This window comes from Chelonoidis abingdonii, chromosome 1 (assembly GCF_003597395.2).
Source record: "Chelonoidis abingdonii isolate Lonesome George chromosome 1, CheloAbing_2.0, whole genome shotgun sequence".
Classification (NCBI taxonomy): Eukaryota; Metazoa; Chordata; order Testudines; family Testudinidae; genus Chelonoidis; species Chelonoidis abingdonii.
The window spans coordinates 346,697,818-346,716,053 of NC_133769.1; the positions used below are offsets into that span (position 1 = coordinate 346,697,818).

The window sequence follows — 18,236 nt, forward strand, 5'->3', positions numbered from 1 at the left end:
TTTACATTGTTTTGTTTTTGAGTGCAGTTATGTAACCAAAAAAAATCTACATTTGTAAATTACACTTTCACGACAAAAAGATTGCACTACAATACTCGTATGAGGTGAATTGAAAAATACAATTTTTTGTTTTCACAATGCAAATATTTGTAATAAAAAATAACATACACTTTGATTTCAGTTACAACACAGAATACAATATACATGAAAATGTAGGAAAACATTCAAAATATTTAATAAATTTCAATTGGTATTCTGTTATTTAACAGTATGATTAATCGTAATCAGTTTTTTTAGTCAAGTTACCAGTAATCGCGTGAGTTAACTGTGATTAATCAAAAACCCTAATATATATAATATTAAAAAATGGTAAAACCTGATAATTGGCAGAGGGACTCAAGGGCAGGTGTAATAGCTGCTGAAATTAATTTCAACTTCTTTTTTTTTTAAGGACTAGATTTCAGGTTGATGAGGTTTCCATTTTAGAGACAGAGTATGTTAAATAATAAAATTACCTTGATCAAATCCATGTTAGTGCCTCAAGGTTCTTTAACAATCAAAAGATAAGGTGTAGGCTTGCCACACAACTTCACTTTCCATGCTTTTGCTGATAAAATATTATTTATTGTACAGTAACATTGGTTAACATTTTGCCATGGACATTCCAGGATCTATACCAGATGAGAGGCTATATCGAATGTTTGTCAATAAGCAGGTAACCATGCTGAGACCAAAGGAAGATGAAGATAATTGGTTTAATTTGTTTGTAATTCATCAGAACAGGTAACAATATTGACTGATTATGATTTTCTTTTTCTAAGTAGCTGTATGGTTTTGTGCAACAAAAATATTTAAATGCTATGTAGGAATATTAGGTTCATGACCTGACACCTGCTACCTTGAGGGTTGTCTACACTGGCAGTTTACAGCGCTGCAACTTTCTTGCTCAGGGGTGTGAAAAAACACCCCACTGAACGCTGCAAGTTTCAGCGCTGTAAAGCACTGGTGTAGACAGTGCACCAGCGCTGGGAGCCACACACCTCGTGGAGGTGGTTTTTTTAGAATGCTGAGAGAGCTCTCTTCCAGAACTCTGCCATGACCACACAAGCCATGGTAAAGCATGCCACTGTAGACTAGCCCTAAGACTGTTGGATATTAGGTGCATCAAGAAAGTGAAATATGTCAAATCTTTCTGTAACAACCCTGTCCAGCTGATCTGATTACAGAAAAGACATATGGAAAGAAGGGTGGAGTAAAGGAGTTCATACTTGGTGGAAAGGGTGACCTCTGAACAAGGAGGTTGAAAACAGCACAGCTTTCTCAACTGAGTTTCCAGGGAGGGTGCAGTTTGTCACAAAACAACTGTGAATTGTCTGAACTACTCTGAACTACTTCTGTGTGTGTGAGGAGAAATATGAGTGTATAAATTTGCATGTTATATCTGGATTGATTATAGTACAGAATGGCACAAAAGATATAAATAAGTTGGGTTTGCAAGTCTGACGTTTTCATTTGCACTTTCCAACATTTTAAAAACCTACCATGGCAAGAGTATTGTACATGGTTGTACTGTTTCACATGTATTATTTTCCCAGAAGTGTTAGCAGGCAAAGAGTGAAAATCACAATATTGTCATCCGTTTTGCTCTTCGTCTGTTCAGGAATGTTGTAGAGGGAGCACCATCAGATAGTGCTCATTACTGACCCCATCCAGCTGGCTGAAGGAGCAGCAATAACTGGATAGAAGGGGTCTGTTGTGGGTCCCCATTTTAGAGAGAAAAAAAAAAGTAAAGGGGAGTGGGAAGTGAGGATTAAATATTTAGGATTAACACTAAAAAGAGAGAAGTGGAGGAATTTTTTCCTTTAAACGGAGGCTGTAACAAAAAGGCTTGAGAGATGGGAAAGAAGCTCATATGGGGGAAAAGGCTTGCGTGCTCTTCACAAGTGAAAGGAGAAAAGAATTGGAGGGTAGGGGGAATAGAAGTAAATAAGCTTAATGTTAGAACAGAAATGGTGGTTGAGTTTTTTAGCTGCCTTCTTGTGAGGAAAAATAACTATTGAAAATCAAGCAAAATAGTATTTCTCTTAACTCAGCATTTGAATAATAACTCATATCTGTGCAAGGAATAGAAAGGAGGAATATTTATTGTCCATATGCATGTGAAATATATGCATTGCCAAATATTGGAAAAATCCAAACCAAATTTATCTGTAATATTGGTTATTATATAAATTAGTGCTTTACAACTGTTCTTTCTCCTTACCCGCCGCTCCCCCAAAACAGCCAAAACTGTACTTTGTTCTAATTCTCTTCCTTTTCTTTGAAACAGGAGTAAACATGGAGCCACCAATTACATTCCAGAGCAGTTTTTAGATGACTTTATTGACCTTGTTATTTGGGGTCACGAACATGAATGTAAAATAGCTCCAACCCGAAATGAACAGCAACTTTTCTATGTATCTCAGCCTGGAAGTTCAGTGGTTACTTCTCTGTCGCCAGGGGAAGCTATAAAAAAGTATGTGTTTTCTTGAGTTTTGTTCTAATATTTTTCTCGCATGCTGTTTTTAAGCAGGACATCTCCTACACCAGGGATGTGGACCTTGGGGTGGGGCCAGAAATGAGGAGTTCAGGGTGCAGGAGGGGGCTCTGGGCTGGGGCAGGGGGTCTGGGTGTGGGAGAGGGATCGGGGGTTGGGGCACGGGATGGGATCAGGGGTGCAGGCTCTGGGTGGCGCCTACCTGAAGCAGCCCCTGGAAGCAGTGGGATGTCCCTGCTCTGGCTCCTATGTGGAGGTGAGGCCAGGCTGTTCTGTGCGCTGCCCTGTCCACAGGTGCCTCCCCTGCAGCTCCCATTAGCCACAGTTCCCAGCCAATGGGAGCTGCGGAGGTGGCGCTTGGGGCGGAGGCAGCTCATGCAGCCCACTGGCTGTTCCTAAGTGTAGGAGCTGGAAGGGGGATATGCCGCTGCTTCTGGGAACCTCGTCGCGTGTGTGTGTGGAGCAGCCTCTGACCCCGCTCCCGGGCTGGAGCATGGGAGCAGGGCAAGCCCCAGACCCTGTTCCCCAGCAGGAACTTGAGGGCTGGATGTGGCCTGTGGGCCGTAGTTTGCCTACTTCTGTCCTATACAGAAGATACGTTTATTGAAGTAAGAGGGAATAGATTGAGATATAGTGGTGTTCTGTCTGGCAGTTTATTACATAGTGTAATTAACCAAAGGGTTAAAATCAGTATTTTATGATAACTTAGCCCTGGCTTCTTTAAGCTAAATTCAGCCTTGTAAGTAGGTACAACTCTGTTCACTTAGGTGGAGTTAGCCTGGAAAAATGAAGGGGCTCTTGCATCCTGTCTACTTCCACACATGCACATGCTTTCATATAATGACTAGTGCAATCTGGCCCTTACAGCTGTAATGTCCTGAGGGCACGACCTGAAGTACTGCTCTGAGCAGATTGTTACTGCTTTACAGATTTTCAGTGAGGCTGACGTAAGAATGAAGGAGAGTTTTGATCTGAATTTTGTGACTTATCTGTCCTCATTTCCAAAATTATTAAATTCCAGGCACATTGGTTTGCTGCACATTAAAGGCAAAAAAATGAATATGGAGAAGATTCCTCTTGAAACAGTACGAAGTTTCTACATAGAGGACATTGTTCTTGCTGATCATCCAGACATTTTTAACCCAGACAATCCAAAAGTAACACAAGCAGTACAAGCATTCTGTATAGAAAAGGTAACTGCCTTGTATTTGAACAGTAGGAAAGGAATATGATCTTGTGGTTAGCATAGGACTGGAAATTGGAACACCTTCACTTTCTTCCCATGTATGCCGCCGACATGCTGATGCTTAGGGGGAAGGATAGCTCAGGGGGAGGGATAGCTCAGTGGTTTGAGCATTGGCCTGCTAAACCTAGGGTTGTGAGTTCAATCCTTGAGGGGGCCACCTAGGGATCTGGGGCAAAAATGAGTACTTAGTCCTGCTATTGGAGGCAGGGGGCTAGACTCAATGACCTTTCAAGGTCCCTTCCAGTTCTAGGAGGTAGGATATCTCCATTAATTTAATTTAAAGTCTCTTCATTACTCTGTCTATCAATACTGGCCACCCCCTCCCTTTCTTAGAATTGCCCATCAAGTGAAGGATCACAGCTGTATCTAATACAGAAGTATTCACATATTGTAGAACTTCATAATATTTAATGACACTAAACTACCTAATGAAAACCTGAGAAGGCTTGTTAGCTACTAGCAGGAAACTTAATAATTCTAATACCACAGTCTCTTTTGCTGAGATCGAGTCTTTGTGTTTCACACATTTTTGGCCAAATTCTGCTGTCTCTTATGCATATGTGCATAAGCTCTTTATTACTCAGACACTTTTTTCCCCCAACACAGTTAGTTTTAGACAATGGCTGGAAAGGTCCACGTAGCTATAACCAGGGAAAGTAATAGGTGCTGAAGAGTAACTTTTACATCTACCCCTTCATTGCTTGTGCTGCTCAGGTTGAAACACTGTTGGATAATGCGGAAAGAGAGCGTCTGGGAAATCCACGCCAGCCAGAAAAACCTCTCATAAGATTACGCGTAAGACTTAGTTGCTTTATTCTAAAACTCTTGTTAACTTGATTGCTTTATGCTATATTTTCTTTACAAGTTTTATATTTAATAATTTACCTGCTCATACGCAATTTAAATTGCGTTGTTTTGTTTTAAGTCCCACCCTCACTGTACATGTACCCTGAGCCTTTGTGGCATGACCAGTACTTTCCAGCAGGCGATTGTATGGGATTCCCTTCAGTGCATGCCACTGATCCTTCTGTATTGGTTGGTGGGATAGAACGTGTTATTAGATATTAAGGAATGTGATGTTGCTCTTTACAGAGGCATACATGCCACCTTTGCAGCACCCCTAGACGTAGGAGTCAGAGACTCGATTGGTAATTAAGTGTATGGTGTTAACATTAGCACCTGACTGGCTCATTGTTCAGACTTTTATTTAAAAAAAATAAGAGAGCGAGAAAGAAACTGATACATCTTAGACTATTTGAAGTGCTTGATTTCCTTGCCTCTATCCCAGATTTCATCTTGTGACATTTTCATTTTAGGTTGATTACAGTGGAGGTTTTGAACCATTCAGTATTCACCGTTTCAGTCAGAAGTTCGTGGAAAGGACAGCTAATCCAAAGGACATTATACACTTTTTCAGGCATCGTGAGCAAAAAGAGAAAAATGGTAAAAACAAAATTTGTCCATTAAAAGTAACATAGGAAGTTTTATTTAACTTTTAAAACCAATATTTTTAGAGGTGCGCTATCTGTGTAAAACATGTAATTAACAGAGACCGTATTATTATTTTTCTTTACCATAGCACCTAGAACCTTAGTCAAGGACCAAGACTCTAACAGTAGAAGTCTGCAAGGACCCCTCCAAATCCATACAATTTTTGCAGGAGTATGTGTTCTTTTTGTTGTTGTTTTAAATCTTAGTGTGCAGAGGAGTTTATAGAGAGTGACTTTATGGCCTCAGAGTACCTTTCTGAACTGTGTGTTTAATGCTGTGCATAAAACTGCATCACAGTTGGGCTCTCAATAAGTGAACAAATTGAGAGGTAGAATAGCAGTTCTTATATGATTTAAAAGCATCCATGGGGCTGTGAAAACTTTGGAGAGTTGAATTTTTCTGTGATTTCTTTCCTTGAGACATGTCAAACCACTTACCTATTTGAGAAGGAGTTTGTCCTGACTTCAGAACATCTGAGCAGCATTGGGGGTAGGAAATAGCCTTATTATCCACATACAAACTTCCCTTACCCTTTATAAGTCAGTGCTCACATGGAGGATATCAGAGGTTTTTCTCTCTTCCCTTCCTGGCTGCATCCATTCACTTAGTACATTCATGCTTAAGACATATTTGTCCTACAACTTGTAGATGAATTTGCTGAGGTATATTTGACTTCTCTGAAACCCTAGTAGCTAAATCTTTGCCTAAAATCCCAATCTGAAATGGTGCCATGTTTTTCTTTTTGGATTTAGTAAGAATCAGAGCGCTTGATGCGGAATAGTGTGATCTATTTGCCTTGATCCATTACCAGATTATCCTATTCCAGGTGCCTTCTATCAGTGTGTTCCTGCCATTAAAATAGCAGCCACTTGTCACAATGTAAATCCTACTATGCCCAGAATTTTTAATAACTGGTTAATAGTTGTTGACAATTTTGTCCTAATAATGAATCCCTTATAGTCACTAATGAAGATGTGGTTTGCATAAGAACATGCTGTGCTGATCTAATGGACTTCTAATGTACATTAGTGCTTTATAAGTAATCTAATTCCATTGACAGGTGTGTATACAGCAGCACTTGAATTAAGTTGAAAACATTATGCTTCACAGTTAGTAAACACACTTAAGAAGCTCTTAACTAATTTTGAATTAGGTTGCTGTTCTTCTGGGTGGGATTGTTTAATTTAATTGAGCATATAATTTATTTAGAAATCTTTATCTTATTAGTCCTTTGAAACTACAAAATAGCTACTGTAAGCTTGATCACTTAGTACTTTTCACTTGTCTGCTTAATACGCAGCTCTCCTTTGAAAAGTGAACGTTTGTGTCTCAGTGACTTCTTTGCTTAATGCCTTTTAACACAGGATGGGTGACTAGTAAAATTAATACAATTCATGACTCAGTACAGAATGAGGCTCTTAACTTTGCATGTTTAACAGATCTGATTGGAAGACACTACAGGTTCACTGTTGTCTCCAGGTGGATATGTGATTCAGCAGAAGGTGAAGGGATACAGCTGGAGTTTTTACATCTGACCTCAAATGTAGATTTCCCATTACAAGGCTAGATCTGATGAGTGTATTCACATTGTGTGTGAGTGCCAGAATGGGGATAGGATTGGACTAGTGTTGTAGTCTTTTCCAATGGAAAAGACCTGTTTGGGCTTATCAGATTACTCAGCTATAGTGGTGCTGAAGTAAGTGAGGTTGGTTTAGTCCATGGTGTCTGTAGATGTTGATTCTTCTAGATCAGCTCAGAATTTTAGATTATAACTTCTGTGGGATGTTGATATAGCTGACTATATTTTTGCACAAAGCCTAGCACAATGAGGTTCTTGACCTGGGGGTAATTTTTGGGCATTACTACTGTAATAAGATGTGGTTAGTTCCACTAGTAAAACTGAGCACTCTCTCGGGATCTTGTTTGGCTTGGAATTGGAAGTTGGACAGATGGATATTACGGATTTGTTGAGTAACCACTGTCCTTCTGGTTTGAAGTTAGTATGAACCTATCCTTCAGGGACCTGTTTTTGAAGATCTTTTCCGAGTCTGATGGAACAAGTGAACTTCCAGGGCAGCTTTGATGGAGAATATTGATTAGCCAGCTGATTTCTCTATCAGTGCTTTGGAGGGACCTGATAATGTTTATTGTTCCACTATTGATCAGGTGGCCCTCTTGGAGAAGGAAGGCAACACAAGTCACCATAATTTACAGGTGACGTCTTGAGTAGAATGTTCATATTACTTTGTAGATGAAATTGCTATCTAGTGAAGGCCAGCAGAGAGATACTGGCTCTACTGTTGGTGAAATTTGCCAGTACTGTATTTTTCTATGCAGGAGTTGTGTACCCTCTGCTCAAGAAACCAAGTCTTGACTTTAGGCATGGATGAATGCTAGCCAGCTGCCACTTGATCTGGGTAAGACAGAGATAATATGCATGACTTGTGGGAAGTAGTCTAAAGCGTTTGCAAAGAATAATTTGGCACCTTTCACTGAAGGATTGTAACCACCATTTGGAATATGGGTGCATATTTAAATATATTACTAGGTCCTGGACTTCTGGATCCTCAGGGTGTGATTGTGGCCAAGGTTACTTTTTCCTTCTGTGCCTCACAGGAAGCGTGCGATCTTTTCTCTTTGATATGGACCTTGCCAATTATCCTTTCATCGAATAATAGAAATTAGGATTGGAAGAGACCTCAGGAGGTCATCTAGTCCAACCCCCTAGTCAAAGCAGACCAACACCAACTAAATCATCCCAGCCAGGGCTTTGTCAAACCGGGCCTTAAAAACCTTTTAAGGATGAAGATTCCACCACCTCCCTAGATAACCCATTCCAGTGCTTCACCACCCTCGTAGTGAATAGTGTTTCCTAATATCCAACCTAGACCTCCTGCCCTGCAATTTAAGACCATTACTCTCTGTTCTGTCATCTGCCACCACTGAAAACAGCCGAGCTCCATCCTCTTTGGAACCGCTCTTCAGGTAGTTAAAGGCTGCTATCAAATCCCTTTCACTCTTGTCTTCTGCAGACTAAATAATCCCAGTTCCCTCAGCCTCGCCTTGTAAGTCATGTGCAGCCCCTCCCCCCCAATCATTTTCATTGCCCTCCACTGGATTCGCTCCAGTTTGTCCACATCCTTTCTACAGTGGGGGGCCCAAAACTGGACACAGTGCTCCAGATGTGGTCTCACCAGTGCTGAATAGAGGGGAATAATCACTTCCCTCGATCTGGTGGCAATGCTCCTACTAATGCAGCCCAATATGCGTTAGCCTTCTTGGCAACAAGACTCATTTCCAGCTTCTCATCCACTGTGATCTCGAGTCCTTTTCTGCAGAGCTGTCACTTAGCCTGTCAGTCCTCATCCTGTAGCGGTGCCTGGGATTCTTCCATCCTCATTGCAGGACTCTGTACTTGTCCTTGTTGGACCACATCAGATTTGTTTTGGCCCAATCCTCCAATTTGTCTATGTCGCTCTGGACCCTATCTCAACCTCAAGGGCACTCTGCTTAATACCAACTGCCAACTAGACATTGAATCGTTGATCACTACCTGTTGAGCCCAACAATCTAGCCAGCTTTCTATCTACCTTATTATCCATTCATCCAATCCATACTTTTTTAACTTGCTTGGAAGAATACTGTGGGAGACCATATCAAAAGCTTTGCTAAAGTCAAGGTATATCATGTCCACTGCCTTCCCCATATCCACAGAGCCAGTTATCTCATCATAGAAGGCAATCAGTTTGGTCAGGCATGACTTGCCCTTTGTGAATCCATGTTGACTGTTCCTGATCACCTTCCTCTCTGCTAAGTACCTCAAAATGGTTTTCTTGACGGCTTGCTCCATGATTTTTCCAGGGACTGAGGTGAGGTCTGTAGTCCCGGGGGTTCTCCCTTTTCCCTTTTTTAAATATGGGCACTGTATTGGTCTTTTTCCAATTGTCCAGGACCAGTCACGATGAGGTTTCAGAGATAATGGCCATTGGCTCTGCAATCACATCAGTCAATTTCCTCAGTACTCTTGGATGCATTAGATTTGGACCCATGGACTTGTGCATGTTCAGCTTTTCTAAATAGTCCTTAACCCAGGGGTGGGCAAACTTTTTGGGCCGAGGACCACATCTGGATATGGAAATTTTATGGTGGGCCACGAATGCTCATGGTTCCTGGGTGGCGCTTGGGGTAGGAGCAGTGTGCAGAGCCCTCTGGCTGCTGCTGTGTGTAGGAGCCGGAAGAGAGACATGCCACTGCTTCTAGGAGCCGTGCAGAGCCCCAGCACGTGTGGAGCAGGGCAAGCCGCAGACCCTGCTCCCTGTCAGGAATTCAAGGGACAGATTAAAACATCTGAAGGGTCGGATGTGGCCCCCAGGCTGCAGTTTGCCCACCCCTACCTTTAACCTGTTCTTTCACCACTGAGGGCTGCTCACCTCCTCCCCATACTGTGCTGACCAGTGCAGCAGTGTGGGAGCTGACCTTGTTTGTGAAGACCAAGGCAAAAAAAAGAATTGAGTACTTCAGCTTTTTCCACATCATCACTAGGTTGCCTCCCCATTCATTAAGGGGGACACACGTTTCCTGACCTTTTTCTTATTTCTACCATACTGTAGAAACCCTTCTTTTTACCCTTCACATCACTTGCCAGCTGTAACTCCTGTTGTGTTTTGGCCTTCCTGATTACACCCCTCCATACTTGAGCAATATTTTTATACTCCTCCCTAGTCATCTGTCCAAGTTTCCACTTCTTGTAAATTTCCTTTTTGTGTTTAAACTCAATGAAAATTTCACTGTTATGCCAAGCTGGTCGCCTGCCATATTTGCTATTCTTTCTGCACATCGGGATGGTTTGTTCCTTTGCCCTCAGTAAGTCTTCTTTAAAATACAGCCAGCTTTCCTTGATTTCTTTCCCCCTCATATTAGCCTCCCAGGGGATCCTACCCATCAGATCCCTCATGGAGTCAAAGTCTGCTTTTCTGAAGTCCAGCATCCATATTTCTTTCCTATTTTCATCGGATTACTGTAATATGTTCTAACCTTCAGAAATTCAAGCTAATGAAGAATGTGGTGACCCATTTATTATGCAGAGCGTCACATTGGGAGCATGTTACACCAGTGCTCTGGTGTCTGACTGGCTGTCAGTAAGTTTCTAAGTGCAGTACAAAGCACTGTTTTTAACCTGTAGGGCCTTAAATGCAAGCTTAGGACCTGTCTGCTTGAGACACCATCTCTCTCTCCATATCCTCCTGCTGCATTTGAAATTGGCAAAGACATTTGAGCGTTAGCTCCTTCAATGTAAGAGAGGGCGCTGCTGACATGGCGTTCTCCGTGAGGGGCCTTTGATTTTGAAATTTGCTCTCGTTTTGATCTGTCAGAGCCCAGTTTTTGTTGCTCAGTCCCTGTCTTCTTCCAGGCATTTTAGGAGGGTTGGAGGGGTTTTATTATTATGCCTTCTACGGATGGAATTCTATTTGGGCATATTTGTATATTTATTATTGGAGTAGAATGAGCAGTCAGGGTATTTATTGTGGAAAATTTAAGTTATAGAAGAACTCCTAGAGTGGTGGCCAGTGCTGTTGCAAGAGTCTTATTTTCAGCAATTTTTATTACCTTTTGTATTATAATAAATCAGGGTTATGTTAGTAGCTTTTAACACTTAAATTGATGTGTGAAGACAACTCTATTAAAATAAGAACCCATTTATCTCTCTTCTAGAAGATGAGATTAATTTTGGAAACCTCTTTAGAAGACCTGCTTCGGAGGGGACAACCCTGAGAGTGGAAGACCTTGTGAAGCAATATTTCCAGACAGCAGAGAAGGTAACTTTATTGTTGTGTTTTTAAGTCCTTGGTGCATTTATGAAATCACACGTTTGATTGCTATTGTGATAGTTTTTTTCCTATGGAGGTTTGACAAGGCTCTGTCCTTGGTGCCCCTTCTTGTGTCTCTCCACATCTTATCTTTGGGTAATCTCATCTGCAAACACAAATTGTTTCCCTCTCTGTACTGACAACTCTCTTCTCTCTTTCTGTCCAAACTGAAACGTGTGCTATCTCTCTGACATCTCCTCCTCATGGATGTTTGGCCATCAGCTCAAGCTCAGCATGGCTTAAACTGAGCTCCTAAGCACTGTGGACAGTGCCAGCGTCCTGCATGTCACTCAGGGCCATAACCTGGGTATCCTGTTTCACTCGGCTCTCACTCTCTATGTGCTCACATACAGGCTTAGCATCTCTAAGATATAAGCTTTCTAATCTATCCATGCAGGTAAAATTCTTGTCCAGGCTCTCATCCTCAATATCTTTCTCTTTGGTCTCTTTGGTCGTGACAAATGCAGTCTTCCTCATTCAGAATGATGCTTTTGAGATCATCTCCCAAGCCCGTTGCTTTGACCATGTTGCCCCTCTTTTTGCATCCTGCCACTGGGCTCCCCCTTCTCTGTTGCATCAAGCATAAGCTGCTTGTCTTAATTTTCAAGGCCCTTCATGGTCTATCCCCATCCTGCCTATCATCTCTTATTGGCTATCGAGGTGTTAATTCTCTCGCTTCAGATCAGCCTGTGGCACCAACCTTCATCTCCCACTTCGTGCTTTCTCTCATGCTGCCTCTCACGCTTGGGAGGAGCTCCCAGTAAACATCCACAAAACTAACTACTTATCCTCCTCCTAAAACCTCCTCAAAATTCCCCTTTCTCAGGATGCCAACAAAAAACTTGACAATGGTTAGTCCCTGTGCGGAGCCTATCATGCTGACCAGTATTGGCTCATTGTTTCTTTATATTCTGTCTATATCCATTTCTTTTTTATATTTAGATTGTAAGCTCTTTGAAGCAGGGACTTTCTTTTTTTGTTAGTTGGTTTGTAGGTCCCTAATATATTCATATTTCTGTCTCTCTCAATCTCTGTCACCTAAGCCACCTGAAATGAGTGTAAATAGTAGGACTGTTGCGTGGTTTAACAAAAGTAATTAAGTGATTAAACAATAATAGAATACCATTTATTTAAATATTTTTGGATGTTTTCTACACTTTCAAATATATTGATTTCAATTACAACACAGAATGCAAAGTCTACAGTGATCACTTTATATTTAGTTTTGTTTATAAATATTTGCACTGTAAAAAAACAAAAGAAATAATATTTTTCAGTTCACCTAATACAAGTACTGCAGTGCAATCTCTTTATCTTGAAAGTTGCACTTACAAATGTAGAATTGTGTTTAAAAAAAAAAAGTGTAAAATTTTAGAGCCTACAAGTCCACTCAGTCTTACTTCTTGTTCAACCAATCAACCAGACAAACAAGTTTGTTTACATTTGCAGGAGATAATGCTGCCTGCTTCTTGTTTACAATGTCACCTGAAAATGAGAATAGGCATTCACATGGCACGGTTGTAGCCAGCTGTCATAAGTAGATAGGTAAGGTAAGGGTTAATTTTCTTTTGCCTGTAAAGGGGGAACAAAGAGAACCAAACACCTGACCAGAGGACCAATCAGAGAACTGGATTTAAAAGTCAGGGGCGGGAATTTGTATACTCTGGGTCTTTGTTGTTTCCTTGGCTATGAGTAAACAAGTTTTCTTCTAACTCCATCTTATCTCCAAATATTCTACTAAAAGTCTGTGAGTACAAAGAGAAACAAAGTAATTCGGCTAGGAGGAGCTTTGTGTTGTATTGACAGACGTGGATTGCTGGGTCTTTGTTGCTTCCTCGGCTGTGAGGGACAAGCTATCTTGCTAACTCCAATCTTCTTCTCATTCTACTAAAAGGCAGTGAGTACAAAACGGAAACAAAGTAAAATCGGCTATGATATGCTTTGCTTTGTACTTACTGTGTGTGATTGCTGGTCTATTTAAATTGGCTATTTTTTAAATCAGACTGGGTTGTTCATATTTTCTTAAGTAGGAGCCTGTATTAATTTTTATGCAAGTTATTATTCTGTATTTTCTCTTTTTCTATATAAAGCTTTCTTTTTCAAAACTTGTGGAAGTTCTTTTTCTAGTAAGGCAGAGAAATTGAAACCTCTGTATCAGGTATCTGTCTCCCTCACGGGAAGGCAGGAACGGGGAAAGGCAAAGCCAAGCTGTTGGTATTTTGCATCTCAATTGTCCTGAGGGAAAAGAACGCTTATCTCTTGGGAAGCAGAGAAACAGGTTATCTGGAGGTCCCCCCAGGGGAGGGTTGGGGACACCAGAGAGAGGAAAGGGGGGTCAGGCCCTATCAATTCCTGACCTGGTGGCAGCCTATCAGATCTAAGCTGGAGATTAAGCTTAGAGGACTTCATGCTAGTACCTTATATTTGAACTCTAAGATTCAAATCGAGGAATATTACTATGACACCAGCGTCGCAAGATATTTATGTGCCAGATGTGCTAAAGATTCATATGTCCTTTCATGCGTCAACCACCATTCCAGGGGACATGCGTCCATGCTGATGACGGGTTCTGCTCGATAACAATCCAAAGCAGTGCGGATCGACACTTGTTCATTTTCTTTATCTGAGTCAGATGCCACAAGCAGATGGTTGATTTTCTTTTTTGCTGGTTCTGTAGTTTCCGCGTCAGAGTGTTGCTCTTTTAAGACTTCTAAAAGCATGCTCCACACCTCGTCCCTCTCAGATTTTGGATGGCACTTCAGATTCTTAAACCTTGGGGTGAGTGCTGTGTAGCTATCTTTAGAAATCTCACATTGGTACCTTCTTTGCGTTTTGTGAAATCTGTAGTGAAAGTGTTCATAAAATGAACATGTGCTGAGTCATCATCCAAGACTGCTATAACTTGAAATATATGACAGAATGTGGGTAAAACAGAGTAGGGGACATATAGTTCTTCCGCAAGGAGTTCAGTCACAAATTTAATTAACCAATTTTTTTTTTTTTTAACAAGCGTCATCAGTATGGAAGCATGTCCTCTGGAATGGTGGCTGAAGGGGCATATGAATGTTTAACATATCTGGCACATAAATACCTTGCAATACCATCTACAAAAGTGCCATGCAAATGCCTGTTCTCACTTTCTGGTGACATTGTAAATAAGAAGAGGGCAGCATTATCTCCTGTAAATGTAAACTTGTTTGACTAAGCGATTGGCTGAACAAGAAGTAGGAGTGAGTGGACTTGTAGGCTCTGAAGTTTTACATTGTTTTGTTTTTGAGTGCAGTTATGTAACAAAAAAAATCTATATTTGTAAGTCGCACTTTCACGACAGAGATTGCGTTATAGTACTTGTATGAGGTGAATTGAAAAAAATCTATTTCTTTTATCTTTTTTACAGTGCAAATATTTGTAATAAAAATAATATACACTTTGATTTCAGTTACAATGCAGAATACAATATATATGAAAATGCAGAAAAAAATCCAAAATATGTAATAAATTTAAATTGGCATTCTGTTTAACAGTGTGATTAAAACCGCGATTAATCGTGATTAATTTTTTAAATTGCAATTAATTTTTTTGAGTTAATCGTGTGTTAACTGCGATTAATCGACAGCCCTAATAATATCCATTTCGTATTGAACTTTTTTTGAACTAACTAAATGTTGATAATGTACTGTAAATTAAGCACAATCAAGTTAATCACTGCCAGATTTTGAGGAAAAATAACATGGTTAATAAAGCAGCTTTTATTCCCCCTTGCTCAAGTCTAAACTATAAGTTTCATTAGGTCATAAACTCTTAGTGTAAAGCATTAGCATCTTACTTTCTTTTTCCAGATGACATTCATACGTATAAAACTTAGGAAAATAGTTCCACTGACGTGAATAAGAGTAAGAGTTGGCAGAATTAGACCCATATGTCCTGATTCTATGAAATGCTGAGGAGTTTGAAGGACTTGGGTCTTTAGAGACTCCCAGTGGTGTTAATTCAAGAAGCCACAGGGTGCTCTCACAGAACTTTATGAGATGAAAGGGAAAAAAAAAAGATTCAGTGTTCTACATTTATCACAGTGTTGGAAGTTTTTAATATCCTGTTATAACAGCTTGCTATTGCATTCGTTTTCTTTAATTACAGTAATAGCTTTTCCATGTTGTGACAGAATTCCTGTTAATGCGTTTATATAAGGATTTACTGACTGTCAAAAATAATATTTCCTTAAAAAAAGACCCCTCTAAGTGTAATGCTGATGCATTTGCTTCATGGGGAATAAAGCGAACAGTTAATTTTAATAGCTGTATAGGGTTTGGTTTTTTTTCAAGTGTATTTAATTTAACTGTTTCTCAGTAGAAAAGCCTCCGCTGCTTCTGACATAATTCTTTTTATAAAATAGCACCTTAAGGGACAGCTGGAAGATTTGAAAATAAATTAAGCGTACATAATGTTCCTGAGTAAGAGTGTTAGTGCTGCATTATCACAGACTAAAGAGAGCATGCTACTCAAATGTCAGTATCCTTGCTTGGTTGAATAACAGCTTCCGGTTAATAGAAACATATTGCTAGGAACCAATCTGTCCTATTAATATTAATGGCATTCAGATATTAACCACAGATATGCCACTTAGCAATGTTTTTAGAGGAGAGGTCCATCCTGTAATGAACTTTCAGGATTTGAGCACGTGCAGCTAAACACTTCTGCTGTGTGCCATGGCTTCCAGAGGCATGGACCTATCTCTCATCAATAAAGTTGGTGTGCTGGAGGCCCTGTGCTAAGCAAGTAAGAGTGGCTGAAAGGCTTGATGTCACCAAAGTCCATTGATTCTTGCATTCAGAACAGCCATAACATTTTACAGGGGAACAACACATCCTGAGGCTGCAAGTGTCAATGTGATGGAAAGGAGGCAGATGTTGGTGAAACCCTGGTTTCAGCATAAGCTTGGACAAGATGCTCGACTCTCCAGGCTGATGCTGAAACAGAAAGTGAGTCAACTGGCGGCAGAGAAGGAGTTCAACCCTTCAGATGGCTCAGTTGGTGGAAAGTCCAGCACAACATGGTTTAGTGTAAGGAGCATGGTGGGAAACAAGATGATTACCTTCTGGCAGCTACTGAATGGTGGACAGACACCTTACCCAGCATTCTCGAGGAGTTTCAGACACATGGCATCTTTAATGTTGACAAGTCTGGTCTCTTTTACCAGGGCATTCCTGACAAAGGCCTTGGCCTTCTGAAAGAAGGATTTGCAGGAGGGGAAATAAGCTGTAGATCATATCATATTGCTGTGTTATACAAACATGGATGAGATAGAGAAACGGCCTCTAATGGTGGTCAGAAAAAGCAAGTGCCCCTATGGTTTCTCTAAGGATTGCTCAGAGCTGCCTGTGATCTACAGGAGCTCAGCCAATGCATGGATGGATGACAAGTTTGCTCTGTGAAGAGTGGCTTAAGAACTGGAACAGAGAGTTGTGGCTACAAGATAGACACACGTGCCTCTTGATTGACATTGCCCACCTCATTCAGCTAATGTAGCACTATTGCACTTTGTGTTAAAATTCTTGCTCCAATGCAGCCTCAGTCATGCAGCCAATGGATTGTGTACATCATTGCTTCTCTAATGTTGGATGTTGTCAAACTCATGAATGCAGTTCATCTTGCTAAGGAGTCCTGGGCTGCTGTTCTCCCATAGACTGTTCTAAAGTGCTTCAGAAAGGGAGTTTGCAGTAACACAGAATGATGGCTTGTGTATATCGATGTGCTGGTCAATGTTTCTCTTCCTGAAAATTCTAACAGTAGAGGAGTTTGAGGCCATTGTTGAGTATGACAGTTGTTTAGAGATGGAAGGTGAGCTTTCTGGTGCTGAACTTCTGGAAGCTGTAGTGGTTGTAAAGTGTAAACAGGCTGGTAAGGCACAAGAGAATAGTGAGTCATATGATGAATATGAAGAGTCTTTCCTCACAGAGCAGCTAGATGCAGTGAATGTTTTTCACAGGCTATGCCAGAGTTGTGGCCTTGAGAACAGTTATGAGGCTGCATGCAACATGGAGAAGGATTTATGAGTGGAGATAGTAAACTAGGATGGGACAACTTTTCTTCTTAAAACCTTTTTTGGTAAAAATCTTGTGCTACTTTAATTTGTGACACAGAGCACTCACTGTAGGAACAGTACTGTTCAGCATACAGAGACATTATCATAATGGTCCCTTCTGACCTTAAAGTCTATGATTCTTTGATTCTATAAGTGTTTCATGCTTTTTCTTTATAATTGTGACTCTTAGCAAGTGGAGATTTCATAAGTTTTCTGTATGTGGTTTTGGTACACTATGCAGTGGTCTCCTTTACTGAGTTTCAGTGTTTGGCTTTCTTTTTTTAGTACTGAAAGTTAATAAATGGTTTCACAAGTACTGTTCTGTACAATGTATTACTGTTCTTTACTTGTTTTTCTGTGTATAACCCCTGAAAACAGTGCCTTCCGCATACTGGCAACTTCTGGATAATAGCAACTTTTTTCTGGGAGCCAAGAGGTTGCTGTGAAGTGAAATCTACTGTGCCTATAATATACAAAATAAATCAGTTTCTTTCTGATTTCCCAGCACCTAGTCTAATGTTTCAGTGGTTAAATTTTTTCTTTTCATGTTGTACAGACACAGGAGTGCTGCTAAAATATTATTTTGGTAACAGACAGTACTTCACACATTTGAGGTACAAAAACAAATGTAAATTTAGTTTAGTTCATTTTAGTCCTGAAAGAAATCCAGTAAGATTAGCATTATCACTTCCTCCATTTAAATGATTCATTTGTGAGATATATTTTACTCTTTTCTTCCATTACTAATCATAATGCTTTTTAGCTTAATTGATCCTTCATTAGTTTTACATAACACATTAATCCCTTTAATGCTAAAGGTTCTTGACTAGAAAGAATTATCTGTTAGCTTTTCCTGATGTTATCCAATTCTTTGACTAATAGCTTAAAATATTTTTGTATATTTCTCTTTTCTGAAAAATAATAGGACTGTAATACTCTGGGATAAATATTGCTGTTTGAGGGAAGTTTTTTGTTTTTGTTTTTAACCTTCTCCCCCCTCCCTCCCTTTCTGTC

The 18,236-nt window shown here is 40.3% G+C and overlaps 1 protein-coding gene across 4 annotated transcripts in view; it reads left to right on the forward strand.

The window, feature by feature from the left end:
* MRE11 (MRE11 double strand break repair nuclease) overlaps positions 1 to 18,236 on the forward strand; it is a 46,174-nt gene that overhangs the window by 10,659 nt on the left and 17,279 nt on the right. For all 4 annotated transcript variants that reach the window (XM_032772813.2, XM_075061724.1, XM_075061725.1 and 1 more), the window contains exons 7-12: positions 669 to 783; positions 2,330 to 2,515; positions 3,558 to 3,729; positions 4,497 to 4,577; positions 5,099 to 5,225; positions 10,986 to 11,089. In XM_032772813.2, coding sequence (XP_032628704.1) covers positions 669 to 783; positions 2,330 to 2,515; positions 3,558 to 3,729; positions 4,497 to 4,577; positions 5,099 to 5,225; positions 10,986 to 11,089 — 785 coding nt within the window. The remainder of the gene's footprint in view (positions 1 to 668; positions 784 to 2,329; positions 2,516 to 3,557; positions 3,730 to 4,496; positions 4,578 to 5,098; positions 5,226 to 10,985; positions 11,090 to 18,236) is intronic.